We start from the raw sequence: 27,714 nt of genomic DNA, 5'->3' as shown, positions 1-27,714 counted from the left end.
ACAGGCAGGCACAGCTCATACAATATGGTAAATCAGTCTGGAGGTCAAGGCAAGACATAAAAAAAGGCCAAGGTACAAAAAGGCCAAGAAAGGCCATCCATCTTGTTGCTGGTCATCTTCTTCTCTTCACTACCTAAGCAATGTTGACTGTTCCATGTCTTCTAATAATGGTTCCGAAATATGAGAAAGGTTTAGTCTCAGTCAAGTGGAATAATCCAGTAAGCTTGATTTGGAGAAGGATACATATATCTCCCATCATAAATAATACTCACAAAAGTTGTCATCATTAGCTTCAAATCTTCAAGGCATCAATACATTTCCTATTTTCGTCTTGTCCGACTTTTAGGTTATCAAAATCAGTTTGCTGGTATTTAATAGATTAAACTTGAATTGATATATGCCCGCCGAGAAAATCAGGTAACAAGATGTCCAAGTTGGAGTATAAATACAGCTGTGTGTACATAGTGGCCTGGAACACAACCAGATTTCTGATCTTTTCTAACAGTCCACTCGATCATAACATTATGCCATGCAAAAGAACAAGCCCTGCTGTGGAAGCATGATGACCAGAGCTGGACGTTAGCAGCAAGACAGGTCATTGTCTATCGTGCACTTGGTAGCACTTACACCTTTGGTTTGACTTCTTAATAGTATTGGTAGTTGCTATTATCAACTTATAAGTACCCTGTTTCCCCAAAAATAAGACCAACCCTGAAAACAAAGCCCTACCCTGATTTTTCACGATTTTCGAGGAGGCTTGAAATATAAGCCCTACACTGAAAATAAGACCTAGCTGCATTACATTAAAAAAAGGAATACATTGCCAGGAAAGCTGGGTCCAGGTCCCTCCTGCTGCTCTCCAGAGGTCCGACGCACTTCTTATTACAGTCCTCGGCCGCCCACAAAAGATCACTTCCTGGTTACGGGAAGCAAGGGCTCTGATTTGGTTCTTGAGTGCTAGTCAACCAATCAATGCAGCGCTCGATGAACGAATGCAATGGCTGTGATTGGTTCATTGAGCGCTGCATTGATTGGCTGAGTAGAGAACTAATCACAGCCATCATGTTGTGGAGGCAGGATTTATGAATTGGCCAATCAATGACGCGGCTCAGCGCATCGGAACTCCAGAGAGCAGCAGGAGGGACTGAGCCTGCTAGGTAAGTATAATAAGACCTCCCCCAAAAAATAAGACCTAGCACCTCTTTTGGGGCAACAATTAATATAAGACAGGGTCTTAGTTTCAGGGAAACATGGTAGTTGCTTGTCCATTACGGTTCCAGTAGATAAGCAGCTTCCACCCGTGGACCATTAGTCAATAAGAAAGCAAATTACCCACTTATATTGAAGGCTTATATACTCAATAACGTACTTCACATGGTAGACTGCACCTGCGTGTGTTTTCTTTCTCTTGTAATGAGAGCACTTTTGAGACTAGAGTGGCCAAAAGGAAGTTGAATTACAGGTATCTCCATAAAGGTACTTAGCTTACTTCACTAGAGGTTAGTTCTTTTTACCATGATAGGTTTGGCTTGTGAGGTTTCCCAATGAGGCCATAAGTTTTTTTGCCTGCACCAACAAATGTAAAAGTGCTGTCAATAGAAACTGGTAATTTGTGTTACCCCGATCCATGTTCACACTTTATTACTGGGTCATAGGAGGAGCAAAAGGGGTAAATTCACACTACACCATTAAGGATGTTCACACGGGACAAATATGTGCATATTTTCTGCCACGACTTTACATACAGAGTAAAAATGCAGCGCATTACAGTAGCAGCAAAGGGAATGGAATTTACAGAAATCACATCCACATGCTGCGTAACACCGCAGGGCAAATTGCACTGCAGATTTTTTAGGAGCATGTGGATGCAACTTCTATAGATTTCATCCACTTTGAGTTCAGTTTATGCTGCAGATTGATTGCAGACTTTCTCCTTTCAGTTCAATGGGAAAGTCAAAATCTGCAACAAATCCAAATTGTTGCTATCTGTTGGCTGCAGCAAAATCCTCACCTCCCTCCATATAGGGTATTTTTAGACTTAAAGGGGTTGTCCCGCGCCGAAACGGGTTTTTTTTTTTTCAACCCCCCCCCCCCCCCCCCCCGGTCGGCGCGAGACAACTCCGATGCAGGGACCTAAAGAAAGCTTACCGGAGCGCTTACCTGAATCCCCGCGCTCCGGTGACTTCTATACTTACCGGTGAAGATGGCCACCGGGATCCTCTTCCTCCGTAGACCGCAGCTCTTCTGTGCGGTCCATTGCCGATTCCAGCCTCCTGATTGGCTGGAATCGGCACGTGACGGGGCGGAGCTACACGGAGCCGGCATTCTGCACGAGCGGCTCCATTGAAGAGAGCAGAAGACCCGGACTGCGCAAGCGCGGCTAATTTGGCCATCAGAGGGCGAAAATTAGTCGGCTCCATGGGAACGAGGACGCCAGCAACGGAGCAGGTAAGTAAAAAACTTTTTATAACTTCTGTATGGCTCATAATTAATGCACAATGTACATTACAAAGTGCATTAATATGGCCATACAGAAGTGTATAGACCCACTTGCTGCCGCGGGACAACCCCTTTAAGTATGTTTTTCACTCTTGTTGTCTTGTATTATAAAGCTTCTTCATGTGATTAGTGACATGCTGGGCCTTCTCTACGTATTTGCATCTACAGAGACAACCTGTTCACGTTCACCAAGATCACATTGCAGTGTCTATGCAGGTGACCTGACGCTCTTCTGGTTCATCTTTGTCTGATTGGTTTGTTGTTTCAATACAAAAAGAAGCAACACTACAAGCAGTCTTAATTAACCTCTTCAGGATCGGGCCATTTTTGGCCTCCTGAAACACTCTAAATTTTAGGATTTTCCAACTTGCTATTCCGAAACTAATAACTTTTTAACGTTTTTTGTATCTACGCAGTAATAAAGGGGGTTGTATTTTTTATAGGATAAGTTATACTGTTAATTTTTACACTCATCGTTCATCATCATAAGTATATAGATGTATAGTACATGTTGTGACGGTTATAGGGATACCAAATATGTGGTGGTAATACTACAGTGCATTGTATTTGTGCTTTTCTTAAAAATAAGTTGTGTCTATGTATATCATCTATTTATACCAAGTTCTGTGGCTGTAATATGTGGGCGTCCTCTACGTCTAGAGCACATATGTCAAGCACAAGGCCAGCAGACCGATTCCAACCCAACACCTCTTTTTATGTTGACCGCTAGCCATGCAGGAATCTAACAGGAATTCCACTTGTCCAGCCTGCAGCTACGGTCCAGCGGTGGCAGTGCATAGTCTGTGACTGCTGACCTCTCTTCCGCAATGTATGCATCTGCCGTCCTGTACCCAGTGCAGATGCCAATGGTCACAGACTCTGACCTGCTGCTGCTGGACTGGAAGCCAATAGGAAAGTCGCTATTACTACTGGGACTACTATGGGGGTCACTTATTACTAGTGTGGCCAATATAGGGGACACCATTACTACTGGAGGCACTATTGCTACTGAGACCACTAATATAGGGACACTTACTACTGGGGCCACTATCAGTGTCACTATTACTACTGGGGTCACTATGGGGGACCCTATTACTACTGGGGTCACTATTATTACTGCAATCACTTTTAATACTGGGACCACTATGGGGGACAGCTTTACTACTGGGACCACAATTAGAGCACTATTACTACTGGGGCCACTATGGGGTGTGGGGGTGGGGACTATTACTACTGGGGCCACTATCAGTGTCACTATTACTACTGGGGCCACTATGGGAGATACTATTCCTACTGTGGCCACTATGGGGTGTGGGGGTGGGGACTATTACTACTGGAGCCACAATGGGAGTCGCTATTACTATACAGTCTTACAATTACAATTGGCCCTTTGAAGGCAACAATAAGACTGATGTGGCCCTTAGTAAAAAAGAAGCTTGGCACCCCTGGTCTAGAGAAAAGAAAGTTTTTACACTGACAGAAGGGGGTTCTTTACTGTAGGAGCAGTGAGACAATGCAACTCTCTGCTGAGGATGTGGTGATAGTGAACTTGATAAAAGAGTAAAATAGGGTCCAAGACGCCTTTCTTGAGTGCAATAATATTACATATGGGAAGGGACTTGCTATAGCGCCAACTTATTCCACTTTAGGAAGATGGAAGGCTGAGTCAACCTCGAGGCAGCTACTTGAACCATGGGGGGATTGAACCCATAACCTTCAAGTGAAAAAAAATTGATTTCTACCTCATGTGGTTTTTGCCTTCCTCTGGATCAACATTGTGAGGGAGTAATAGGCTGAAGTAGATGGACATACGTCTTTTTTTAGCCCTACATAGTATGTTACTATGCTACTATCATTTGCTGTTCATATTTTTTACCAATACTTTTTTAATGCCATAAAGGAACTTTCATTTAACATGAATTTTTATTACTATATACTATAACATGCTTTTACAAGAGACAGCCCTGGGAACCTTTTTCTGCTCCCAGCCTGTCTCCGTAGTGAAGCCAGAAATGGCAATTATATTACTGGGAATGATGATCTCAGTAACAAGAAGTCCCCCTCCTGTAAAATGCCAACATTAGGCTTGATTGCAGCATTGAGACAGTTCTGCAATCCTGGAAGTTACAGTGGGAGTACTGTTGTTTATTACAGTCATCCTCTCGCTGCTGATCGCTTTGCCACAGTGGCAGTGCCCAGATGATCACCTTTACATAATAGTACATCAAGGTACGCCAGCTACTTTATAGTATTTTGACACATGATGAATTCCCGGCCCAATGGAATAAGCTTCAATCAGCACCAGGTTGATAAGAGCTTGCTTCATTTTCCTTAGCACAGACCGTGAATCTACTTATGGGGCGGGCCCAGAAACAATCGATCACCAATATGATTGTTTGTCCCAATCAGTGGGCTTTATGTCTCCATGTTTAGACAGGAAGATGTACCGCCGATCAGTGAGCCTTTGTATTTCTTGCATAAACCAACCAAGCCAATTAGCCATTGAATTAGTGTTTGCTCATTCGTTGAGTGATTGTTGGTCCCTTTACACAGCCCAACCTGACTTTTACTTTTTTGTGGGCAACTTATCCAGAAATCATGAACAGACAGCATTTTGTAACAGACTCAATGGAAAACCATAATGAAATATAAGTTATACATGTTCAACTGATATGAACTCATTACTTGCATTTATTGTAAGCTGTAAAATGATGATAATTATAATTACAGTGATATTAACCTGCTCAAGTACAAACAGCCTAAAAAAATCATCTTTTTTTCATGGAGACTAGAAGAAATTCCCCTATTCTTATGCAGACAATGGAAAATAAAAATAAGAAAACTCTCCCACGCTTAAAGGGTCTATCCAATTAATACAGATATAGTGATGAAAAAAGTAACACCAATCACTTACTTGAAGGGAGAGTCTATTCTAAATCCAGATTCCCCTTGGTGACCCAAGAAACATTGAATGAAGTACTTTGAATGAAGTACATTGAATGAAAGCCCTGGATTCAATAGGTCCAATCCAGGGATGTCAAGTAATGGAGGCTGATCTATAGCCCTGTAAAGCTCCCGCTTTGTTTCATTGCTCCAAAGAACAGAATCCCAAAATATCTGTGGCTCATTCACATGGTTTTGAGCATATCGGAGCTGATTTTTCTTGTGCTTTTGGGTCAACTGGAGTGTAGATCTTGGAATATGGGTATGAAGACCTAGCTGCATCTTGGAGTTTGGACCTAGCAGATAGGTCTTCATGGCCAAACTCCAAGATGAATGCTCTCCTGTTTCCTGGATCTTGTCCCAAGTGTCTAACCTACAAATTTATTATACATGCGGGGGCTCGAGGCGTCATAGCCTACCTGCTTGGTTGGACCGTTTGCACCAGGTGAGTCCTCGTCCATTACATCAGTTCACCCCGCTTTTTCTTTTACATTCTGAGGCGTTGTCCCCTTTCTTAATTTATTCTCCCTATTTTTATGGATTGTCTAAAAATTTCTGAATGGCTGGCAACCATGCCCGATTGTCAAGTGAACCAGCATTCTAAGGTGTGCCTGAGCCCAATAATTGGCCTATGTAAAAGGAACATAAAGACCTTGACTTGCTATTAAATCAAAGTGTGGGAAGGAGTTAAAGAGACTCCATCACCATCAGCCCTTGCTGTGAGAACACCATTAAGTAGTGTCCGTCACACTGCTTGCAGTGATATGACTTCTGTATGTATCTGTGCAGTAGTTTTGGAGAAACCTGCATTTAATTAGTAGCAGCCACACAGAGAACTAGTCCTGCATATTCATGAGTTGCAGGCTGGCCACACCCACCCTACCATTCAACCAATGATTGGCAGCTCTCTCTATGCACAATAACAAGCAGAGAGCTGTCAATCATGGGCTGGAGAGCAGAGTGGGTGTAGCTAGTCTTCTGCTCATGAATATGCAGGACTACTTTAAGTAGTCCTCTATGCATTTGCTGCTACTGATAAAAGGCAAGTTTCTCCAAAACTATTGGACAGACCCACACAGCAGACATATCACTGTAATCAATGTGACAGGCACTACATTGTGTTGCCCTCGGAGAGGGGTGAAAAAAGATGATGACAGTCTCTTTACAAAATCTATTATTTTATGTATACAGCTCCTACACAGTTAGATGTGTCTCCATGGTTACAGACTACAAACAAACCCTATTGATTATGATCCTTACTAGCTTACATTTGGCCAGTTTGCAGGAAGTAGAGGACAAATAGCTCTCTATGAGCATCTTGCTGTTATTTTGTCACTGTATACTGGTATTAACTGAGCACTGTATGTGATAAATGCTTAGGTATTATGTTGCACAGCTTCGTAGACATTATTTTCACAGTGAATGGTGGAGAAAGCTTTTTATGGCATTGTATTAAAGGGATTTTTGGCTAACATAGATCACTGGTATTTAGTCAGCATGTTGTGATGCTTTTCAGTAGGCAATATATGGAAGGGTTATTTGTATGCTTTATAAATCTTGGCATTTGTATAGCGCCAACTTATTCCGCAGCGCTTTCAGGTAATTATTACTTATTACCCCCCTCATTTTACCGACCTCAGAAGGATGAGTCAACTTTGAGCCGGCTACCTGAATCATCCAGGGATCGAACTTGCAACCTGTAGGTCGTAGGCGAGAGCTTACACTCTGCACCACACGAGGCTCATAGCATTACACAGCAGAAAGATGCAGGTGGCATTGTCCAATCTAAGGCAAGCAATAGTGTGGACCACACTGCCCACTGTCACTTTTTGGTGGTTTCTTCATTGCAGCTCATACATGAACAGACTTTAGAATTTCATTAGGATGTGTGTGTACAAGCAGCTGTAGTCTTGCTCTGGCATAGGCACTGCTCTAACAAAGCTGTTTTGGGTAGGTTAACAAGATGGTAATCTTGCAAACACTCTTGGTAATACTCTAGAAAATGGATTTATAATATTCCTATATTCCGTATAACATAAGTATCAAGAAGAGAACATAAAATCTATATCATGGTCATAGAACTCTTTACATTGTATAAAGACACACACACACACAAAAAAAAATGGTTGTCTGTAGATGCAAAGTCAAACTTTTTACAAGCCCTTCTTATACAGTTGCAATAAAAAGTAAGTGAACCCCTAGGAATAAACTCGAATTCTGCATTGATGCCTAATAAAATGTGGTCTGATTGTTATGTGTCACAATTATAGATAAAAACGGTTTAACTAATAGTATGCAAACAGTTGTAGCGTTCATGTGTTTTATTGAGCCATCAAGTAATCATCCACAGTGAAAGGTAAGTGAATCCTTGAGTTTAATAACCTGTAGATCCTCCTTAAGCAGCAGTCACCTCCACCAAACCGTTTCTTGTAGCTGTTAATAAGATTTGCACAATTTTGAGGCAGAATTTTGGACTTTTCCTCCTAGCAAATGTGTTTCAGTTCATCAATATTTCTGGGATGCCTTGTGTGCACAGCCCTCTTCAGGTTAAGCTACAGCATCTTGATAAGGTTAAGGTCAGGACTTTCACAGCCATTCTAAAACACAAATCTTAGCGTCTTTCAGCCATTATTTAGTTGATTTACTTGCAGACTTTGGGTCAGTGTCTTGTGGCATCATCAAATATCTCTTCAGTTTGAGGTAATGGAAGACTGCCCTTACATTCTCCAGTAAAATTATTTCATTCACCTTGGAATGCTCTGTTCCATCAATGATCACAAGGCATAAAAGTCCTGAGAAGGTAAAATAGCACTAATCTATGATGCTATGCCACCATGCTTCACAGTTGGATGAGCTTTTGGTGTTGGTGTGCAGTGTTCTTTTTCCTCCAAACATATTGTTGTGCATTTGTGCTAAAATGTTTCACTTTTGTAGTTACAGAGGGTTCATTTACTTTTCTTGCAACTATAAGTATACAATCCAGGGTCTATTGTTCACCAAGTATGCTTGGAGTTGCAGCTTCCTAACAGTTGGCGGGTCACAGGTTGGAGCCCATCACCTATAGGGTGGTGAATCGGGATGACAGCTCAAAAGGTTTCTCATGAACTTACCATTATAATGTGACTTTCTATGACTATTTCTGATATTTATATCTAATGTTTTACAGATTTTTGGAGCGCTGGTTTGGATTTTGGTGGCAGCTTCTAACGTTCCGGTGCCAGTAGTACAAGGATGGGTGATGTTTGTATCAGTAACAGCCTTCGTCTGTTCCCTTCTATTTCTGTGTGCGTATCTCTGTGGTCTGGTCCATATGATCCCTGTTAATTGGAATTTTATGGTAAGTATCAAGATTAAGGTTTACGTTTTTCTAGAATTGTCAATTTCTGCAACTGCACTTAATGTGATTGTGTTCAATGCATGCTTTAACATTGATCCATCTAGAAATAAAACCCCCCAAAACATTCTTCCCCTCTGAATAGACTTGTTAGGGTGGTTTCACACCTGCACCCGGGTTTCCACTTTCCTTCTCCATTGTTAGCTCTGAATGTTAGCTCTATCCTAATTCTCCTATTTCATCACATCTCATGCAAGTCTTTTTTCTCCCAACGACCTCTCTGAGAAGAATCTAAGGATTTTCTTTGAGTGTTTGCTAATGTGAATTCTTAGAATTTTGTTATTCTTCAGATAAATGAAGCACAGTTTGAGTGATCATTGAATATCCAGACATGGTGACACTCAAAACTTGAGCTATTGCCAACAAATAATCTACTACATGGTCCATAGATTTGAGGAAGTGAGTAGAACATTCCTAAAGGAAAACTTTCATTTATTTCCTTATCAGGAATCCATTAATTAACCCAATTACTTTCTTGGGCTTTACACCGAATAACACTTTGGGCTCTTTCCCACGAGCGTATATCGGCCGGATATTTTTAGAGCTGGCCGATTTATGCTGTGATCTGATGCATTGGATTCCAATGTATCAGATCACATGGCCATATTCTTGAGACGTAAAAGTGCGCGGCCAAGCCAATATAGCGCCGTGTGTTTTTACGTCGGGCCCAAAAGATAGTCCTGGGCCTGGAATACATCGGCCGCAGCGGCCGGGGGTGGAAGGAAGTTAAGCAGCATGGCTGCTAAACTCCCTCCCTCTGCTTTTTTCCACCCATTCTTTGCAAGGGCAGGGGCGGAGCTAAGTGCCGGCAAGTCCCGCCTCCTCCTATTGCCGGCTGCGGACAAAGGACGCCCTCTCCCCGCACCTTTTCCATAGCCATCAATGGGAGAAGGCAGGCCGGGCCGGTGCTTAGCTCCTCCCCGCCCCCTCCCATTGCAAAGAACGAGTGGGGAGGAGAGCAGAGGTGAGCCTGCGATGCGGAGGGAGGGGAAAGCCCTAGATGATAGCGTATATCGTCCGGCTGTGAAAACGTTGGCCGATCTACGCTCGTGGGAAAGAGCCCTTTAAGAGGAATGTCCATCTAGTAGCACACTTGAGCGCCTTTGGTCTTCAGAACTGCATCAACTCATGGTAAAAGATTCCACTAGGTGATTAAATCGTTCCGCAGGAATACTGGCCCAATGCGGACAGGAAGCTTCTTGAAGTTGCCACAAATTAGATGGAGATGCTGACATGCACTGAGCATCTAAAACTTCAATGATACCAGTAGGTCTAGACGGTTACATTATTGAATCCCAACAGCGTACAAAAAAGGGATGTTTTTTTCAAGCATGCTGACCTGGAAATTTTTGCTAAGATGAATCGACACAGCCATTGATGCTCTGGTCCAATCCTGTGGTGATCAGCAAGAGGGCAGATCTGTTGCTGTCAACACATTCTAGTTTCGAGATTCTCTGAACAGCTGAAAGGAAGGCTGCTTGCGCCAAATTCTGACCTCCCATCAGCAAGGTGCACCAGAAATCTGGATTCATTGACCAGACCATGTTTTATCAATGTTCAATGATCTGATCTTTACGATCTTTTACCCACTGGAGTCTTACTTCTCAGTTAGACACCAATGGCGCTGGAACTGGTTGCGTGTCTTTATAGCCCATCCAATGTAAAGAACGGCACGTTGTGCATTCAAACACGGTAATTGCAGCACCAGCTATATATTTGGCTGCAATTTACTTGACTGTGTTGAAGTGGTTCATCAGAATGATTCTTGACATCCTCCTTCGACATTGGCGAATTGTTTAGGTCCACAGCATCTTCTTTCACTGAACGTTTCTCCTGAAACACACCATTCTCGATATATTCTCCACACCGTTGCAGAAGAAAACCCCATAAGGTGGGCAGTATATAAAATCCAGGCCCTGGCTAATCTAGCACCGATGACGAGGTCTGGTTGGAATATTATCGATTTATTGAATAAAAGCTGCCAACTCCATCTTGAAATGGCTGCAATCTCTGCTCTTCTCCTATAGCCAGACAGTTGAGCCTGCTTTCCTTTAGGATGATATTAACAGCCATACAATAATAGCAAGTGCCACTCTCTATACGGCTCTGGAGCATATAGAACTTTGCTCTGGTGTTGGGAATTGTAAGAAGCACGTCCTGACCTGTCGCTGACTGAGGTTCTCGTCAAACTTGCCAATCCAGTACATTTGTATCCTCAATTAGTCATAATAAATCTTTAGCGCACCTGAAGACTATGAGAACGGCACATGCTGCACTACTGATGCAGATACAGTATTGAGCAGTGCTATTGATAGTACAATGGCATTTACAACAATAAATGAACCAAAGGCTCACAGGTCTTGCCAGTGCTGGGCATATACAGGTTTGCCGCACTACTGATATCACATGCTATACACAGCAGATGGTTAGTCTTGGACAATATGGGAATAGGGGGTCATGCATACTACCTATGCATAACAAGAGGACATCCGCTACGAATAGAGGAAAGTAGGTTTCATCACCAACACAGAAAGGGGTTTTTTACTGTAAGAGCAGTTAGACTGTGGAACTCTCTGCCTGAGGATGTGGTGATGGCAAAATCCATAGAGGAGTTTAAAAGGGGACTTGATGTCTTTCTGGAGAAGGATATTACAGGATATAAATATTAGGTTAAGTGTCAATCCTGGTATATAGGCAGGTAGGAACTATTAGGGGTTGATCCAGGGAACAGTCTGATTGCCATTAGGGAGTCGGGAAGGAATTTTTCCTCCAAAAGGGCTAATTGGCTTCTGGCCTTGGGGTTTTTTGCCTTCCTCTGGATCAACACAGGAGGATAGACAGGCTGGACTAGATGGACAATGTCTTCATTCGGCCTTACATACTATGTTACTATGTTACTATGTTACCTTTCTATCCCTTACAGTAGCAAGCAAATGTTTAATTAGCAATAGATTTGGCATTTGCCCTCTTCCTACCACAAGCTTGAGGGTATTTTTCTGTGTTTGTGATGCACAAATAGAAATTGTAGTCCCACAGGCGTATAACCGCAGGGACTTTGACTGTGCTGGTGCAGGGGGGTGTGCTTTAACAGTTTAATAGTTAAGCTGGGGGAGGGTTAGTACACAGCTCTGTTTCACCCCCTTTTGGGATCTAGGGCGGTTACCTTCTGGCTGGCATGGGAGGGTCCCTGTTTCCTCTTCCTAAGGGCATTGGCGGAAGTGGCCAGGGCGATCGGACAGAATTGCGGCAAACAACACCCAGGCGGCTGATCTTATTGGCCGCTGTGCATGCTGGGGTGGCAAAGGGCTGGAAAACTATTTAAGCACCAAGCAGAGGGTATTAGCCCTCTTTTCTGCTGGAGAGGATCACTCACCTACTCACCCTTTCCTTTTCTTTTCAGAGAGTATATTTGGGGATGAAATTGTTTTGTGTTTGGAGCTTGTCACAGCTGGTGGTCTGTGGATATAAAAATTGGTGACCTAATGCCATATGTTTTGCCGGGCAACGGGTACATACCAGTTTGGTTGTATACGTGGTTATTAAAGTTCTATTTATGTTAAGCTGTGGCCGACCCCGAGTCAACCCAACACGTAAAAGAATGTCAATAAAGAGATGGAAAATGGCATATGAGGCTAGTAGAAATAAAACAGTTCATTTATTCAGGCTGCCCGATGTCAATGTCCATTTTATTCATGATGACTTATGTAATTTCCCCTCCCACCCCTCATGTTGGTTGCATGTCAGTTTTGCTGTCAGCGCAGTCCTGTCTTGCATAGGTGCTGCAGCATTCTATCCCCCTGCTCTGTGACCTGAACAGGGTTAGTGCTAGTAGCCCCTCCATCTTCTTAGACCTTTGGAATGTTTTTATGATGCGCCCCCACCACTGTCACCACCAAGCCTCCACCAACCCCAATCAGGTCCTTACGGTTAAAGTCAAGTGTCTGCTGATTAACTGCTTATATTAAAGGGAACCTGTCATGTCCTAGGGGCTATGGCGTTCAGGGAGGGGGGGGGGGATTTTATTTACCCAGCTACCTCTCCCTTCTCTGTCTGCCAGGGAAGCTGCCACCCGGTCTGTGCATCGGACTAATCTCTGCATAGAGAACACAGTACAGTATATGGGCATGAGTCCGATGCATGTACTGAGCTGCGGATTTCTTGGCAGACAGCGAAAGAACAGGTAGCCATGTAAGTATAAAAAGCACACCCCATGATCCCGGTCTTGTGAGCCCATAAGCTTAGCTTAATGTGCTCATAGGACCTGACAGCTTCCCTTTAATTAAAGGGGTTGTACGAAGATTACAAGTTATCTCCAAACTTGCTGATCGGTAGAATCTCACTATCGAGATCTGTGCCGATCTTGAGAACGGGGGGTTCTGCTCCCCCATCCTCCTTTCTGTGAAGTTACTGCACTCTCCACAGTAGGGAGGAGGAGACTGAATGGAGCACTCGCCACACAAGTGCACTGATGCTCCATTCAGTTTCATTGGGGCGGTGGAGATAACTCAATGCGCTGCTTAGGTATTTTATCAGCCTCATTGAAATGAAGGGCGTGACGATCGTGCATGCTAAGCCAGTGCTCTGTTCATTCTAATATTGCTGCAGTGACAGGCAGAGGGCGACATGGGACCCCTGTTCTTGAGACTGGCAGTGGTCTCTCCATTGAGATCCAACCAATCAGCAAGTTATCCCCTATCCTGCTTGGTTCAACGCCTTTAAGTTTGAATCCTTTTTATCCTAAGGACTGGATGAAGTCTCTTTATTTCCTCACAAAACCATATATTAATCTGCTCAAATGAGCAAATGATCTTACCGTATGTCGGCTGATCACATTTTTGCGCAGCCGAAAAAATCATCGTTGTTGAGTGCACATCTTCCTGCGTAAACTGGGGGTTCGCTGCCGACAGCAATGATTCTCTATGCAGGATGAACGATTCCGTTAACAATCGTTCATCCAGCACAGGGTCTGATTTGGCCAATGTAAAGGTTGGGTAGATGAGCGCCAATCTCATTGATTGCTGCTTGTCTACAGAAGTAAAATCCATTCATAGAATTCAAGAATTCCTATATGAAAATGGTCATACATAGAACTCAATAAAATTTAGTGTAGACCTGTTGTTTTCGAAGACTTAGTATCAATCCAGATAACGTATCTTCTCACATAGTCCCTGTATATTGTCTACACAGTGCAGGTAGGGGACGTTCTGTGGTTGGGACTTTCTTTTAAGCAGCTTGGTGTTGGAAGTAGAAAAACTTAACCTGTTCCACCCATTGGTTTCACACAGATGATTGCACCATAATGATTAACAATACTGCTGAAATAAGAGTAATCAACTGTACCTGCCTCATTTATCTGTTTAACCCCTGCAGGTCTTATGGGCTTTGGCCTTGTGCCTGCACTAATGTTATATTCTCTTACTGAGTCATGTTCACTAGACTATTTAGTAGAATTTAAGAGGTGTAGCTCGTAGCTTTTGGACCCAGGGATGTGTGGGATCTATATACAATATGTAATTAAAGGCGTTTTATGTCAATAATTAATAGCTATTGACACCTTTAGAAATAGAAAAAATTATAGCAAGAAGTGAGAGAGCAACTGCAGAAATTAGTGTGGGGTTGGCTCTATAAGGATGAGGACAAGACGTGAGACAATAGAGGGGAGTGTTAGACTCTACTGGGAAGGGAATGGTCCAAATCAGTCTTATGACATGTTAACCAGACATCAAAAAGTCTGATATATGAATGTGTCTTTTTAAGGTGTCTTTTTGGATGCAGAGCTCATGTACATAGACACAGGAAAGCACTATGGGCTCCATAAGCACACTGTGCAGTGTCCAAAGAACAGGCCCTCAGCTGAGGAGACAGCGGGGTAGAGATGTTAACCTTGTCATGGGGCTCTACCATCTCCTTCTTAAGGGTAGCTCGGGATCAGACCTCATTACTGCTAGGGGATCTCACGGGAACAGTAACCATGGTTACCTGTTCTCCAACTTGTCACTCGTGACGCCAACAGTCCGTCCTCTGCAGTGGATTCTTCTGATGTAAATTCCGGAAAATAAAGTAGTCTACGTACAAAGTATACTTTTCTGAACAGGAACCGGGAACGTTCAGCTCTGCTCATTTACTTAACAAGTATCAACGACAACAGTCCAACAATTCTTACAGTGGTGATGCAGGGAGGATTCACGGAGTATTTGTATCTCTACAGTCCCAGTTATCTGTAGACATTAACTCTCCCAGTAACTCTCTTTCTCTATCCAGCCTATCTCTATCCTATCACACTTCTCTTGCTTGCTAGCGGTTCCATTCTTCCTCTCCGGACTCATGCAGTTTCCACGCGTTTCCCCCACTCCGGGTACATTCGCTTCTTTGCTACTATTGTATCTTGATGCCACCAGGAAGTACTGGTGGAGACAAGCTTGACAGGGGGGTGATGCCTCCTGTACATGATTGGCTGCACATCTGGCTCGGCTGCAGGTCCTGGCAGGCCACTAAGGTAATCATCCTGCAGCTACAAGTCCTTTCCATCCATGGCGGCCTGGACCTCCATTCCTTCATGGCCCCCGCTTCAGGCACACATTGGCTGAGCTGAAAGCCCCTTACCTGCCGGCGGGTCAGAAGCCAGCACCCCAGCACTGAGGGAGCCCACAGTGCCGCAGCCAACCCCCAGCCCCCCATGTGTGTTTTACATTACGGTCGGCAGCAGGGAGGACACAGTGCCGGGGGTCCAGTAACTCACAGACGGCGGGTGCACACAGCACGACAACAGCTGGGAGCTGGCAGTGGCGCAGTACACTCCCTGACATGCGTCCCCCGCACAGTGCATTAGGAGAGCAGGGAGGTAACAGCAGCTGGGGACTCTAAGTTACAGGCATTGGCTGCAGACAGCAGGGAGGGCACAGCGCTGGGTTCGGGGAACAGGCGGTTAGCTATGGTAACTGCGCTGGAGCAGAGCGGCGGCTAACACACACAGAGGGCTGGTCACTCACATGGCATGGTGCTTCACGCAGAAACTGATTTTTAGCACCTTTCAGGACCCTCACCTTTTGAGCGAATTGGGAGCTAGGGGTGTGACAGCCATGGAAGCCCTGTCTAACCCCTAGCTTCCAGTGGTGTCAAGATACAATAATATCCGCTTCTTTTATAAATGGAGGCTAAGGGGAATTTCTCCCCTGGGCCCAGGTGTGAACAACGGACCATCTCTCGGACTTTTCCATGCTCCTAACGCACAGACCGACCTAAATACTAGACTCACTACTAGTCTGCCTTACTTTACATTCTTGCAAACACACATATCAAGCATCATTACATGACCACAAACGCTACACACAAAATGATACATTTTCCAGGCAGGACAGGACATACCAGACATTAACCCTTTCAGTCCTGCAAACAGTAATACACATAAATCTGATGCACTCTACAAACAAGATACTGACAAGACAGTGACAAGAGGCAACCATAGAACATTCTGGAGGGGACGCATATTAGCACTTTCTGCTTAGCTTACGCAGCGCTGCTGATTAGAGCCACCTGATTGGCTCTTCGGCACCACGTGACTACACAGCGTGCACGCGGATTGCCTTCAGCAGCCGTGCACTACACACTACAGTTAAACAGACGTGCACTACACACGCAGCACGGGGTTAGGGTTAGGTTTAGGGTTTAGGGTTAGGTGTAGGATTAGTTTTAGGGTTTAGGGTTAGGGTTGGGGTTAGGGTTTAGGGTTAGGTTTAGGTAACCCTAACCCTAAACCTAACTCCGTGCTGCTTAAGTGTAGTGTGTAGTGCACGTCTGCTTAACTGTAGTGTGTAGTGCACGGCTGCTTAAGGCAATGCGCGTGCACGCTGTGTAGTCATGTGGTGCCGAAGAGCCAATCAGGTAGCTCTAATCAGCAGCGCTGCTTAAGCTAAGCAGAAAGTGCTAATATGCGGAGGGGACCCCATTAACTCTGGGCAACTACACTCTTCATGTTGTTATGTGAACCACATGAACGTCTAGGAGAGAATGCCTCCGTAATTGAATATACCACAATTTTTTTAATTCTCATTGCCCATTTTTTCCATTTGAAGATCTTACATTGTGTTCCTCTCCTCACTCCCCACCGGTTACAGCCTTCAGCATGCTCAAGGTCTTCTGTGCAGCAGACACCCCGCTATTCTCCTAGCTGTCCCTTCCACCTATAGGGCATGTGCTGCTTGGCCTACCTCTTAAAGGGCCAGCACTCACACACAGTTTTCCTTCCCTAGTCTATCCAGACGTTTCCAAATTTATTTAAGTCACTCAATGGAAGGTGCCTGAACAATAGGTCCCTAGTGGTTCTGTGAAGTTGCATCTGTATCCTGCTTGACTCTCAGTTTTGACCCTTGCCTATGTAACCAGCTTTACTAACCTTGACCTGTGTTTTTAACAACAATTTGCATGTTTGTCACCTTCTGCCTGATTACCATATTGCATGAACTCTGTCTGTCCTGACCTCAGCCCATATACGGTTTACATTTTGCCTGTGACTTTGGTACCACACTTCCTCCAGTATATTTTACCTTTGAAATCCCAATACCACAACCACCAGTTCCAGGCATAGACCAGTCCATGAATGGGGTGGTGGCTGCACATGAACAGATACGCTCTGCTGAAAAAACATGGAGGCTACTAAAAACTTCTGATTACCTTCATTAGATTGACATATCTATCATAAACATCTTTAAATCATAACATCACAGCAACATTTGATACATCATCACGTGATGCGTCATCATCATATTGGTGGTTATATGAATGACTTTTATAAGATAAACCTCTGCTCAGATTTAGTCATTTAGGGCTTGTGGCTTAGTCATACACAAGTGAGGGGAGGATACATAATTCATTTGTGACTTTGGTCACATGTCGCCAGTCATGAGACTGCTTAATCTAACCTCATCATGTAATAAAGTTTATAAAAGTTAATATTCTACATGTAGGAAAACATGAAGATTAAAAAAAAACATTCAAAATGTGAAAGCTTTGTTAAAATGTAAGGATGTTTGTGGCGCCACGGCCATACATGCAAGGAGCAGGACAACTTATTTGTATGAACATTGGATCTTTTAATGTTCAACCAAAGTTGCAGGACTTCATGACTTTGTAGGTGGTAACATTCTTGGAAGCCAACCACGGGTTTCCACCAACCAAACCTCAACCTCTATAAAGTAGTTGTGCACTTGTGTTTAAAGGAAACCATAAATGAACTGTCTGGAACTTTCACTGGAGAAAGTGATATAAGCCACTGCCAGACACAGCAAATCCAACATCTCTGACCTTCTCTCCTTGACATCTGCCATCAATGAAGAGTTGGATGGTCTCCATACACAATAGATCTTAAGCCGATCCTGAAGAAATCAGTGAGCTTTGTCTAATGTACATGGGCACAATCCCTGCTCTGACTTTGATGCTCAGTAGACTTTTAGGCCTCTTATGTACCGCAAAGCCAGAATGGTGACACATGACGTTCCTAGAGATTATCTCCATATTTCTGCCTAGTAGCAATATAGGGAGAATTCCTCTATAGTATAGCATTGGATGAAACCTTTATGGATTCGAAAGACACAGAGGTGCAGCATGAGGCCATTGCATTCTTTGGGCACCATATTATAGATCGGTACAACACTGATCCATAATACAACCAATACAACTAGATTGATGAGGATTACTTTCACATCTGGAGTAAGAAATTGTAGTAAATGGTTGGACAATAATGCCTGGTTGGCCACTGATCATGTTACCTTAGAATGTACAGCACATAGGGGAAATTTACTAAACCCGGCATTTCCGACGACGGGCTTAGTATGATTTACCCCAGCAAACGTTGCCTCTTCATGTATTCAGTGCATCTCCAGCAGCTCCATGGGCCTTCTGAGAAATCTACATGATTAGTCCTGACCAGGCATACATTTCTGGCAAAATTTACACCAATTTCTGGTGTAAATGATACAAAAATCTGTCTGTCTGAGTCAACCACGACCCTCCCAACAAGCCTCACCCACTTTTTGAAAAAGTGGCAGTGCCAGCGTGAACAGAAAAAAAGTGTCAGATTTTTGCGAAAATTCCAATTTGCACAAAATCTTGTGACTTTTTTTTAGGCCACAAACTGGCGTTAAACAGTTAGCAAATGTGCCCCATTGTTTTTTGCACTGAACAGCCAAGGTCGTTACAAGGCTTATACCTCTGACTCTATCAGCAAGCTGATTTGCCTTTATTTCATATGCTAGACTTTTTGTAAACCTCACATAGAACGCATATTTATGTCTATAGTAAATAGGTGGTTATGCTCTTTCCATGAAGGATGTTATAAGGATGACCCACCTCTTGGGTGTTGGCTTGTTGTACGGGTTTTGGTGGGATGGGTGTGTGCGAGAGGATTCACAATCGTGGAACCACCTTATTATTACTCTTTTGGGTACAGAAAGGAGGAAGATTTATTACTATGGGAGTTTTTTTTTAACTTACTTCCCAATGGCAATTTAGTCTTCTGTCTAGACAAAGTATATAAAGTTTAACATTTAGGATGTCTTGTACTGCAGGGATTTATTTCATGGTCTGTCGGGATATATGGACATCTATGAGTTTGTCTGACTCTTCTGGCAAATCTGATTGAAATGAATTCCTATGATTAAAATATTTAGCTAAAGTGACCCTCCAGTTTTGGGACAAAATTCTATCCTGGGACTAGCGGGCACAGTTATATTACATGCAGTTTTCCTTCTCTTCTGGCCGTCTGATCTGCTGGTTCTGGATCCCGTGCTGCGTCCTAAGACAGTGGACACAATCTTCAGACTATCTGATTCCCATGGGGCATTGGTAGTGTTGGACTATTAATGCATCATACCTGCTCTCTGATTGCCCATGACTACTAATGTGATCAACATTGGCCAATCAGTAAGCAGTTCACCTTGTGCATTAGGTAGTTGGAAAACTACGCCAGGCATATTGGATGGCCGAAAACAGGGCTTGGTACTGACAGATTGGAGGGACTACAGAGAAGGGTTTGGAGAACCCATCTTTAAATAACCTAATAGGGTGTTTTGAGTTTCTAGTTGTGGATCACACTACTGAGGATCATCATCTATCAGCCAGAAAGGAGAGTGACTACAAAGAGCCTCACTGTCTCTGGAGGACCTGGCACATCCATACAGTACATCAGAATTGTGTAATGCTTCATTTCACCTGTAGTGGTGCTGCAGAAAAACTAAAAACTCTCTGCAAGATTCCCTTACATATTTCAAGTGATTGCTGAGGATCCCAGCAGCGGGACACCCTATGGAAAGCTGATTATAAGAATATCCTTTTAACAAAAAGGGATTGTTCAAATGCAAGCAACCTCCAGGAAACAATTTGCATCTGAATTATTCTAAACAAAGACATCTAAGCTTTGTTCACATTTCCATTCTTCTGTTCTTTTATGGAACAGAAGAACGGAAAAAAACTTGGCAACACCCGATGGAACCCATTGATTACAATGGTTTCCATCTGGTTCCATCAGTTTACCAAAAAAACATTTTAGCAAGTTGGGATATTTTTTCCAGCATTTATAATGAAACCCTTATATGGACCCTATTATAGTGAGTGGGGTACATTGGTCGTCATTGGTGTCTGGCCTACGAGGAATCTGGTAGCACCAGCACTTTCATTATGGTACTCCTATGTTGTAGAAGAGCAAAGGAAATGAAGAATGCCAGTGTGAATAAGGGCGTAGGAAGAAATGTCCCTTGAAATGAAGTTGATGACAAGGCATTCTACTGTTATGCTTCACAGCAATCAGCTGTAACTCTATAGAAGAACCAAGTAGTACATGTTTGCCACCATGGGGATAATGAAGTATTGCATGCTGACTATTGCAATAGGTGGACTCCCTGTGTAATGTGTGGACATGTTGGGTCATCCGGTAGGAGAGATGCTCTTTGTAGCCATACTTTGCTTTGAATATTTGTTGAAGGTCCCAAATGATTGAGATTTTTCTACAAACTCTGAATTCTTGAGTTGGGTATTTGGCAGTGGGTTTCCTAAATCATTCACCCCTCCTTAATTGTGTTAATAGAGACAAAGCAGAACATCCTTAATAACCTCGCAAGTTTCACTAGATCTGGAAACTTCGGTTGGCTGCGTTAAATAGGGGGTTCGTTCAAGAGGAAAGGGGCAGCACAAGAGAAAACTACAACAGGCAATAAGGAGTAGGAAAGAATGGAACATAGACGTGTACTAGTTTATATACAATATAAAAGATGGTTAGGATGAGTGGACACTATTTATTGCTTATCTAACTTTTTCACTTTTTTAATCCAGTAAGTACCAGGCACTCCATGATATTGGTTGGAAAGTTCCCAATGCACTAGCGATTTTCAGAGCTTGGTTACTCACCACCATATTGGAGGTCAAGGATGGGAGTATGTCTTATTGATTATTAGCCACCCCTTAGTTGTTGGGGTGAGTAAAGCCTACATTGTAGCTTTGTCATAAGACTAATTATATTTCTTTCTATTTTTCAGGACCTTTCTTTCCACTTCTTTGCCTTTGTATTTTATTTTGGGGCCTTTGTCCTGCAAGCTGCTGTGTCATCGCTAGCAAATCTAATGAGGAATGAAAACTCAACTGTTCTCCATCTCAGTAATCACAAGATTGGACTAAACGTAGCAGCAACGGTATGATATAAGATGACAAACTGACACGCTGATGACTTAGCGTCGGTGGCCGGAGTGCAGATGTGCACCAATGTATAGCTTATGAAAAATGGATGATTATAGAGAGTGATTAGTGATGAGCGAGCATACTCGCTGAGGCCTCAGTCACACGGGCGCATCGGCATCCGTACACCGGCGCCGATGCGCCCGTGTGTCTGACAGTTAGAAGATGGCCGTACCTGAAGACGGCCGTCTCTCTTCAGCGCTGCTGAAAGAACACATGACCGGCAATGAAGCCGGTCACATGTTCTTTCCTCCGGCGCTGCAGAGAGACGGCCGTCTTCAGGTACGTCCGTCTCCTTCCTGCAGTAACACGGGCGCCTATGCGCCCGTGTGACTGAGGCCTAAAGGCGATTGCTCGAGCGAGCATTGCCCTTAGCGAGTACCTGCTCGCTCGAGAGAAAAGGTTTGGCTGCCGGCGGCGGGGGAGAGTGGGGAGGAACAGAGGGGAGATCCCTTTCTCCGTCTCTCCGCCCTGCTCACTGCCGCAATCACCCGTCACCCGTGCCGGCAGGCGAACCTTTTCTCTCGAGCAATTGCCCTTACTGAGTATACTCACTCATCTCTAATAGTGATATATTTATTAATACTCCTGGATAGACATAACAAAAAGTGGAATTAATGCTAATATTTAATAATCCTTGTTCTGTATATAGGTTAATAATCTATACATTAGATTCCGCACTGAATGGCCTATTTATCAGACCCCCATCTAGTAGTGCATTGGGCCTCCTTTGTTCTTCAGAACTCCAGCAGTTCGTTGTGGCGTATAACCCCCTCCCCTTCCTCCGCAAGAGATTTTAATACAAAGTCCGATAGGGTTTAAAAAAGAAGAGAAAAAAATAGTTTTTGCTATCAGTTGACTCAGGGCTGCACCCTGCACTGAGCGTCCTTGAACAGCTGATTGGAAGAATTTGATTCCTGCTACTTGCAGCAAATTCTGAACTCCCGTCAGCATGGCAAAACTGAAATCTGGATTGATCTGATCAAGCGATGTTTTTCCTCTGCTCAGCGATTACATTTTTGCCCACTGGAGTCTCGCTTTCCATATCTCTTAGAAATGGCGCTGGAACCGGTCATCTGTTCTGAGGAATGATGAGTTGTGTGTTCAGGTACATTAGTTGGAGCACCAGTGTTGTGTTCAGCTGTAATTTGCTTACACACACCCGTTCATCAGAACGATGCTTAACATCCGCCTCTGACCCCTTTTGGTGACAAGTTGTTTATGTCCACAGGTTCTCCCTTTGCTAAATATTTTTCCTCGACCACGCCATTCTCGGTATACTCTCCACACCGCTGCATGAAAAAGCCCCATAAGGTTGACAGCGAAATCCCGGCTCTGGCTAGTCTAGCACTGATGACCAGGACTCATTGGGAATCGCTCACATCAGGGGCGTAACTATAGGGGATGCAGAAGATGCAGTTGCCTTAGGGGCCCCATAAGGCCTCTCTTCTCCATATAGGGAGGCCAGTACTATGAATTAAGCATTATAGTTGGGGGCCCCGTTACAGATTTTGCATTGGAGCCTAGAAGCTTCCACTTACGCCTCTGGCTCCCATCGCTGGATTTTCCCATCTAATGTGGATTCACACTGAAACTGATCCACGGAAAACTTGCTGTTGACTTTATGCCGCACTTCAGGGTCACAGGTCTAATGTACATACAGGGAAGCTCCAATTGTGAGAGGGTCAGGGGCTCTAATAAAGTGGCCATTCAGTGGAGGTTGGAACTGAAATGATCTATAAGGCCTTTTCCTTGTAGTTATGTTATGTTTTCTAGTCTTGTGATTTATTCTGAGTACGTCCTCCCATCTTCCGTGCTGGATTTCTCTACAAGGTCTTGCTCTGTTGTGTGTTGTATACTCGGCGCTGGAATGTGGCTGCGGAATGCGGCAGATAAGGTTTCATTGCATTCAGTATTTGGAGTGCAAGGGATACTTGATGCCCAAGTTGTATCAGCAGGCAACCTGCAAAGGTTTATTTCCTGGTGTATAGAAATAGCTAAGAAGAAATGTGGCCGCACAACTCATGTTCAGGTCTTAGGACTTTAACACACATGTATTTCTCCTGTGATAATCATGGCAGCATAACAGGACAAGACGAAAGCACCGATTTCAATAGAATTCAGGATCAGGATTCTTGTGCGTTAATTGTACGGGTGAGAAAAGATAGTACTTGCTCTATCTTTCCCGCACTTAGTATTAACTACCTGCGGGAAAGTTATGGCAGGACCTATCTTCCCGCTATTTTTTTCAAACCCCTGCGCTATGTCACAGAATTTGAAGCCTTGTTCATGCGCAACTACGCTCCGTGCCAGTGAGTATAGTTGCACATACAGCCATTTGAGACTGCCCTTAAAACAACACTCCAAGTTAGGGCTGACTCACACGGATGTATGTGGTCCGTGTATTGAGTTCGTATTTTTCACACACATGTAATACATGTTGCTAAATGCCCATTGATTTCTGTTGGGCTCTTCATATCTGCTTATTACACACGTGAAAAAAACACAGGATGTCCTATTTGGGTTCGTATTATGCATGTAACAATGTAGACTATGGGGATTTACTGTAAGTGGCAAATATGCATGTTACGTGCATATTTGCTGTGTACTGCGTAATATGCGTGAAGAACATACACAGATAATATGCGGGCCACATATGCCTGTGAGCGTGAGCCCTAAAACTTACACACCGGAGGAGATTTAGGGCAATTTAAAATGAGAATATGTGCAAATATGTTCACCTTAGCACAACATATTTGCGGGCCTGTCTGCGCATGGTGCTGTATGTTTTTGCCCATGCACGGCATGTTCATATGCGCACGCAACACCCCCCCCCCCCTGATTTCAAAGGCTATTTAGCCTGTTCTATGCTTCACAGAATTGTGCTGCGCTTTGTGGATTTGCGCACCTCCCATAGACTTGGATGGGGACCTTTGCTGCACAAGTACGCAGAAAGATAGAGCAGGTCCTATTTTTTTTACACGTGCACAAAATGAGCGCAAAAAAAATGATTCATATGAAAGAACTCATTGATATCATTCGGTTCTATTCTCTGCGTATTGCGCATGCAAATACGCTCATCTGATCCCACAATGTGTGCCAGAATTATAACAGAATATTTGTGAAGAATATCAGCATAAACTAAGCCAAATAATAGCTGGTATAAAGTTTGCAAAAAGTTTCCAAAAATGCACTTGATTTTTTTTAACATTATAGTATCTTAGTCTCCACCACTTTCAGATGAGTTGGTGGAGACTAAAATACTATAAAGTCTTCAATATACTGCATATGGAGAGAATTGCAGATCCCTAACTCTCTGTAGCACAGACATAGATCTAACAGCATCATGGAGGACAGTGTACAGCAGTACTGAGCAGTGGAGATGGGATTTCAGTAGCAGAATATCACTTACTATTAGCTGTAGCAGCCTATCTATGTGAGTCTCTCTACCTTAAAACAAATCTGTCACCTACTTTTAACCCAGTAAACTAAGCTTATGGGCAGAAAGTAGGTGATCCATGGAGTTCGGAGATGTAAGTTTTATACATACCCTCAGGGTGTGCGTTGAAAGTGGCCACTGTAGTTCATAGAGCGGTGCTGCTAAGTACTTCGCGCATTATAAAATTAGAATGGGCAGATTGCTTAGCAGCACAGCTCAATACATTGAATTGCAGATTTTAGCGCTCACATCAGGGGAGCAGCAGGGAAGGTAAGCATAAAACCTACATCCCTGGACTCCACGGGCTAACTACTTTCAGTGCATAACCTTAGCTTATAGGGCTAAAAGTAAATGACAGATTCGTTTTAAGGTAGAGAGACTCACATACACATGTTCCCTTTAATCCTTTCCAATCTAATTTTGGATTCAGGTTTTCCTAAAAGGCTTTCTCTTTTTGTTGTTATACAACGGTGCCATCTGCTGGCTAACATCAGTGTGTGTGCCAGAAAGGCTCCGACAGCAGAGTGGCTGGTAATAGACGGTAAGAATACCCTGTCGGGCGTCTTCTAACATTGGAGCTGTACGAGCTTTAATCAGAACGTAGGAAGATGTCAGACAGTGGATTGGAAAGGGTTAGGGCGAGCACCCACTGGCGTTTGCGTTCTCCGCGGGGAAAAAACGCAGCGTTTTCGCCGCGTTTCTCGCGTTTTTTCCGCGCGTTTTTCGCGGCGTTTTCGCGGCGTTTTGCGTTAATTTCCATTGACATTCATGGGTGCATTAGGAGAAAAATAGGGACACATATGCAACTGACAGTTCCTATGTTAAAAACGCAAACGCAACACAAAAAAAACGCCAGTGGACAGGAACACATGTTATCTCTATGCCTGTGCAGGAAAAACGCAAAACGCAAAACGCAGGTAAAAAAACGCCAGTGGGTGCTCGCCCTTAAGCAGCTTCCTTTCTCTTCCTCTTTATGGACGTCTATGGGTAGCATGAGATAGTAAACCCGCCCCACTTCCTGTTCTTCACCTTATTTCTGTTACTAGAGACAGACTACACTTGACAACAAGTAGTGAACAGCAAATTAAAAGGGAGGGAGCCACCTAGTGGCTAGCAATATAAAGGGATTTTCAATACAAAAATTTAATTTTAGGTAAATGAAGTGATTTGTTTGTTTGCTAGTTAATAGAGATGAGCGAGTATACTCGCTAAGGCACATTACTTGAGCGAGTAGTGCCTTAGCCGAGTATCTCCCCGCTCGTCTCTAAAGATTCGGGAGCCGGCGGGGAGGAACTGAGGGGAGATCTCTCCCTCTCTCCCCCCCGCTCCCCGCCGCAACTCACCTGTCACCCGCGCCGGCCCCCGAATCTTTAGAGACGAGCGGGGAGATACTCGGCTAAGGCACTACTCGCTTGAGTAATGTGCCTTAGCAAGTATACTCGCTCATCTCTACTAGTTAACTGTCATATTAACACAAGTTGTCTCAAAGTGCCGTAACCATTAAAAGCCACGGCACAGGAACTCTAAGAAAGAAAATAGTCATTTCTTTTACAGAAGAAAATGACATTCATTTCACCTTTTTCCTTTTCTTCCCAGATTTTCGCCTTTGCCGCCACTGTTTGCTATGGGTGCAGCATGGTGCTGGGATTCCGCAGATGGAGACAGTAACAAGTTTAACCAGACAGACCCGCTGGAATCTGATAGCAGTCAATGGATAAAAGAGCAAAGAATGGCGTCTGTTGAATGGGCTTATTACAAGTGTCACCCGGGGAGAGCAAGCACCGCCGCAGAGACTTTACAGCCTGATCAGACTGACCGCCTGTATATGTGTAAATCACACACAGCACTGCAGATCGTGGGAAGCTACAGAAATTGTACATGGTTATATTACAGAATCCCAAGGGGGCATCTGCTCCTCCACCGGGATGTGACGCTCGCGGATATGTTTATATGACAGTTTTACAATAAAAGCAAAAATAAAAAGCCAATAATCATTGAAATGTAAAGATCAAACGTGAACCTGCTTTTCTGAAGGATTTACTGCTGGTCCCAAGATCTAGATTGTTTCCTAATGGAACCATTTGTAGCGGTTCTGTTACCATCCCAATACACAAAGGAGGGTGTCCAGGCCCGCGCCACAATGATAAAGCGTCATCACGTTCATTTTATAAATTGTTTTATAGGGGGGATTTAGTTTGTTTTTTTTATACTGAGGTTTCGAAGTGTGTTGGTTCCTACAATAAAGATGGCAAAATTCCACTTGAATATATTCACTTTACCAACTTTCTTCATGGATAACTACACTTTTTTACATAGGGGGCAATAAAAGTTAGTGAGTTTTTCTGGTGGCCTACACTGGTTTAGAAGGTAATACTTATTATTTATGGTGTTCTAGAGTAATGTACAGTTGTACAAGGGGGTGCTGATAAGTCCTTGGCTTTGACCACAAACTATTGAGATAGAACAATTAAATTTCACAGTTATTCTACATAGTCCTCTTGGACATCAATGCACTTCTGACTTTCGTGTTGCAACTTCTTCAACCCACCTGGGGAGAATTCCTTTGGTTTGGTGGTAAACCAGGCATCAGCCACTGCAATTGTGTCAAAAATGGAGGCAAATTTGGTTCCCTTGAGATATTTCTACAAATTAGAAAACAGATGGTAGTCCAAGAGTTCCAGTCCAGATAACTAAGGAGGATGATGCAGTACCTAGAAGC

At 43.6% G+C, this 27,714-nt stretch overlaps 1 protein-coding gene across 1 annotated transcript in view; it reads left to right on the top strand.

The window, feature by feature from the left end:
* The window catches only part of MAL2 (mal, T cell differentiation protein 2), a 45,619-nt gene extending 18,359 nt beyond the window's left edge, over positions 1-27,260 (top strand). Inside the window, exons 2-4 of the mRNA XM_066578517.1 lie at positions 8,609-8,779; positions 21,361-21,513; positions 26,592-27,260. Coding sequence (XP_066434614.1) covers positions 8,609-8,779; positions 21,361-21,513; positions 26,592-26,663 — 396 coding nt within the window. The 3' untranslated portion in view covers positions 26,664-27,260. The remainder of the gene's footprint in view (positions 1-8,608; positions 8,780-21,360; positions 21,514-26,591) is intronic.
* The last annotated feature ends 454 nt before the right edge of the window (positions 27,261-27,714 follow it).

Source organism: Eleutherodactylus coqui, chromosome 9, assembly GCF_035609145.1.
Source record: "Eleutherodactylus coqui strain aEleCoq1 chromosome 9, aEleCoq1.hap1, whole genome shotgun sequence".
Taxonomy (NCBI): domain Eukaryota; kingdom Metazoa; phylum Chordata; class Amphibia; order Anura; family Eleutherodactylidae; genus Eleutherodactylus; species Eleutherodactylus coqui.
This window is presented reverse-complemented; position numbering and strand designations above follow the sequence as displayed.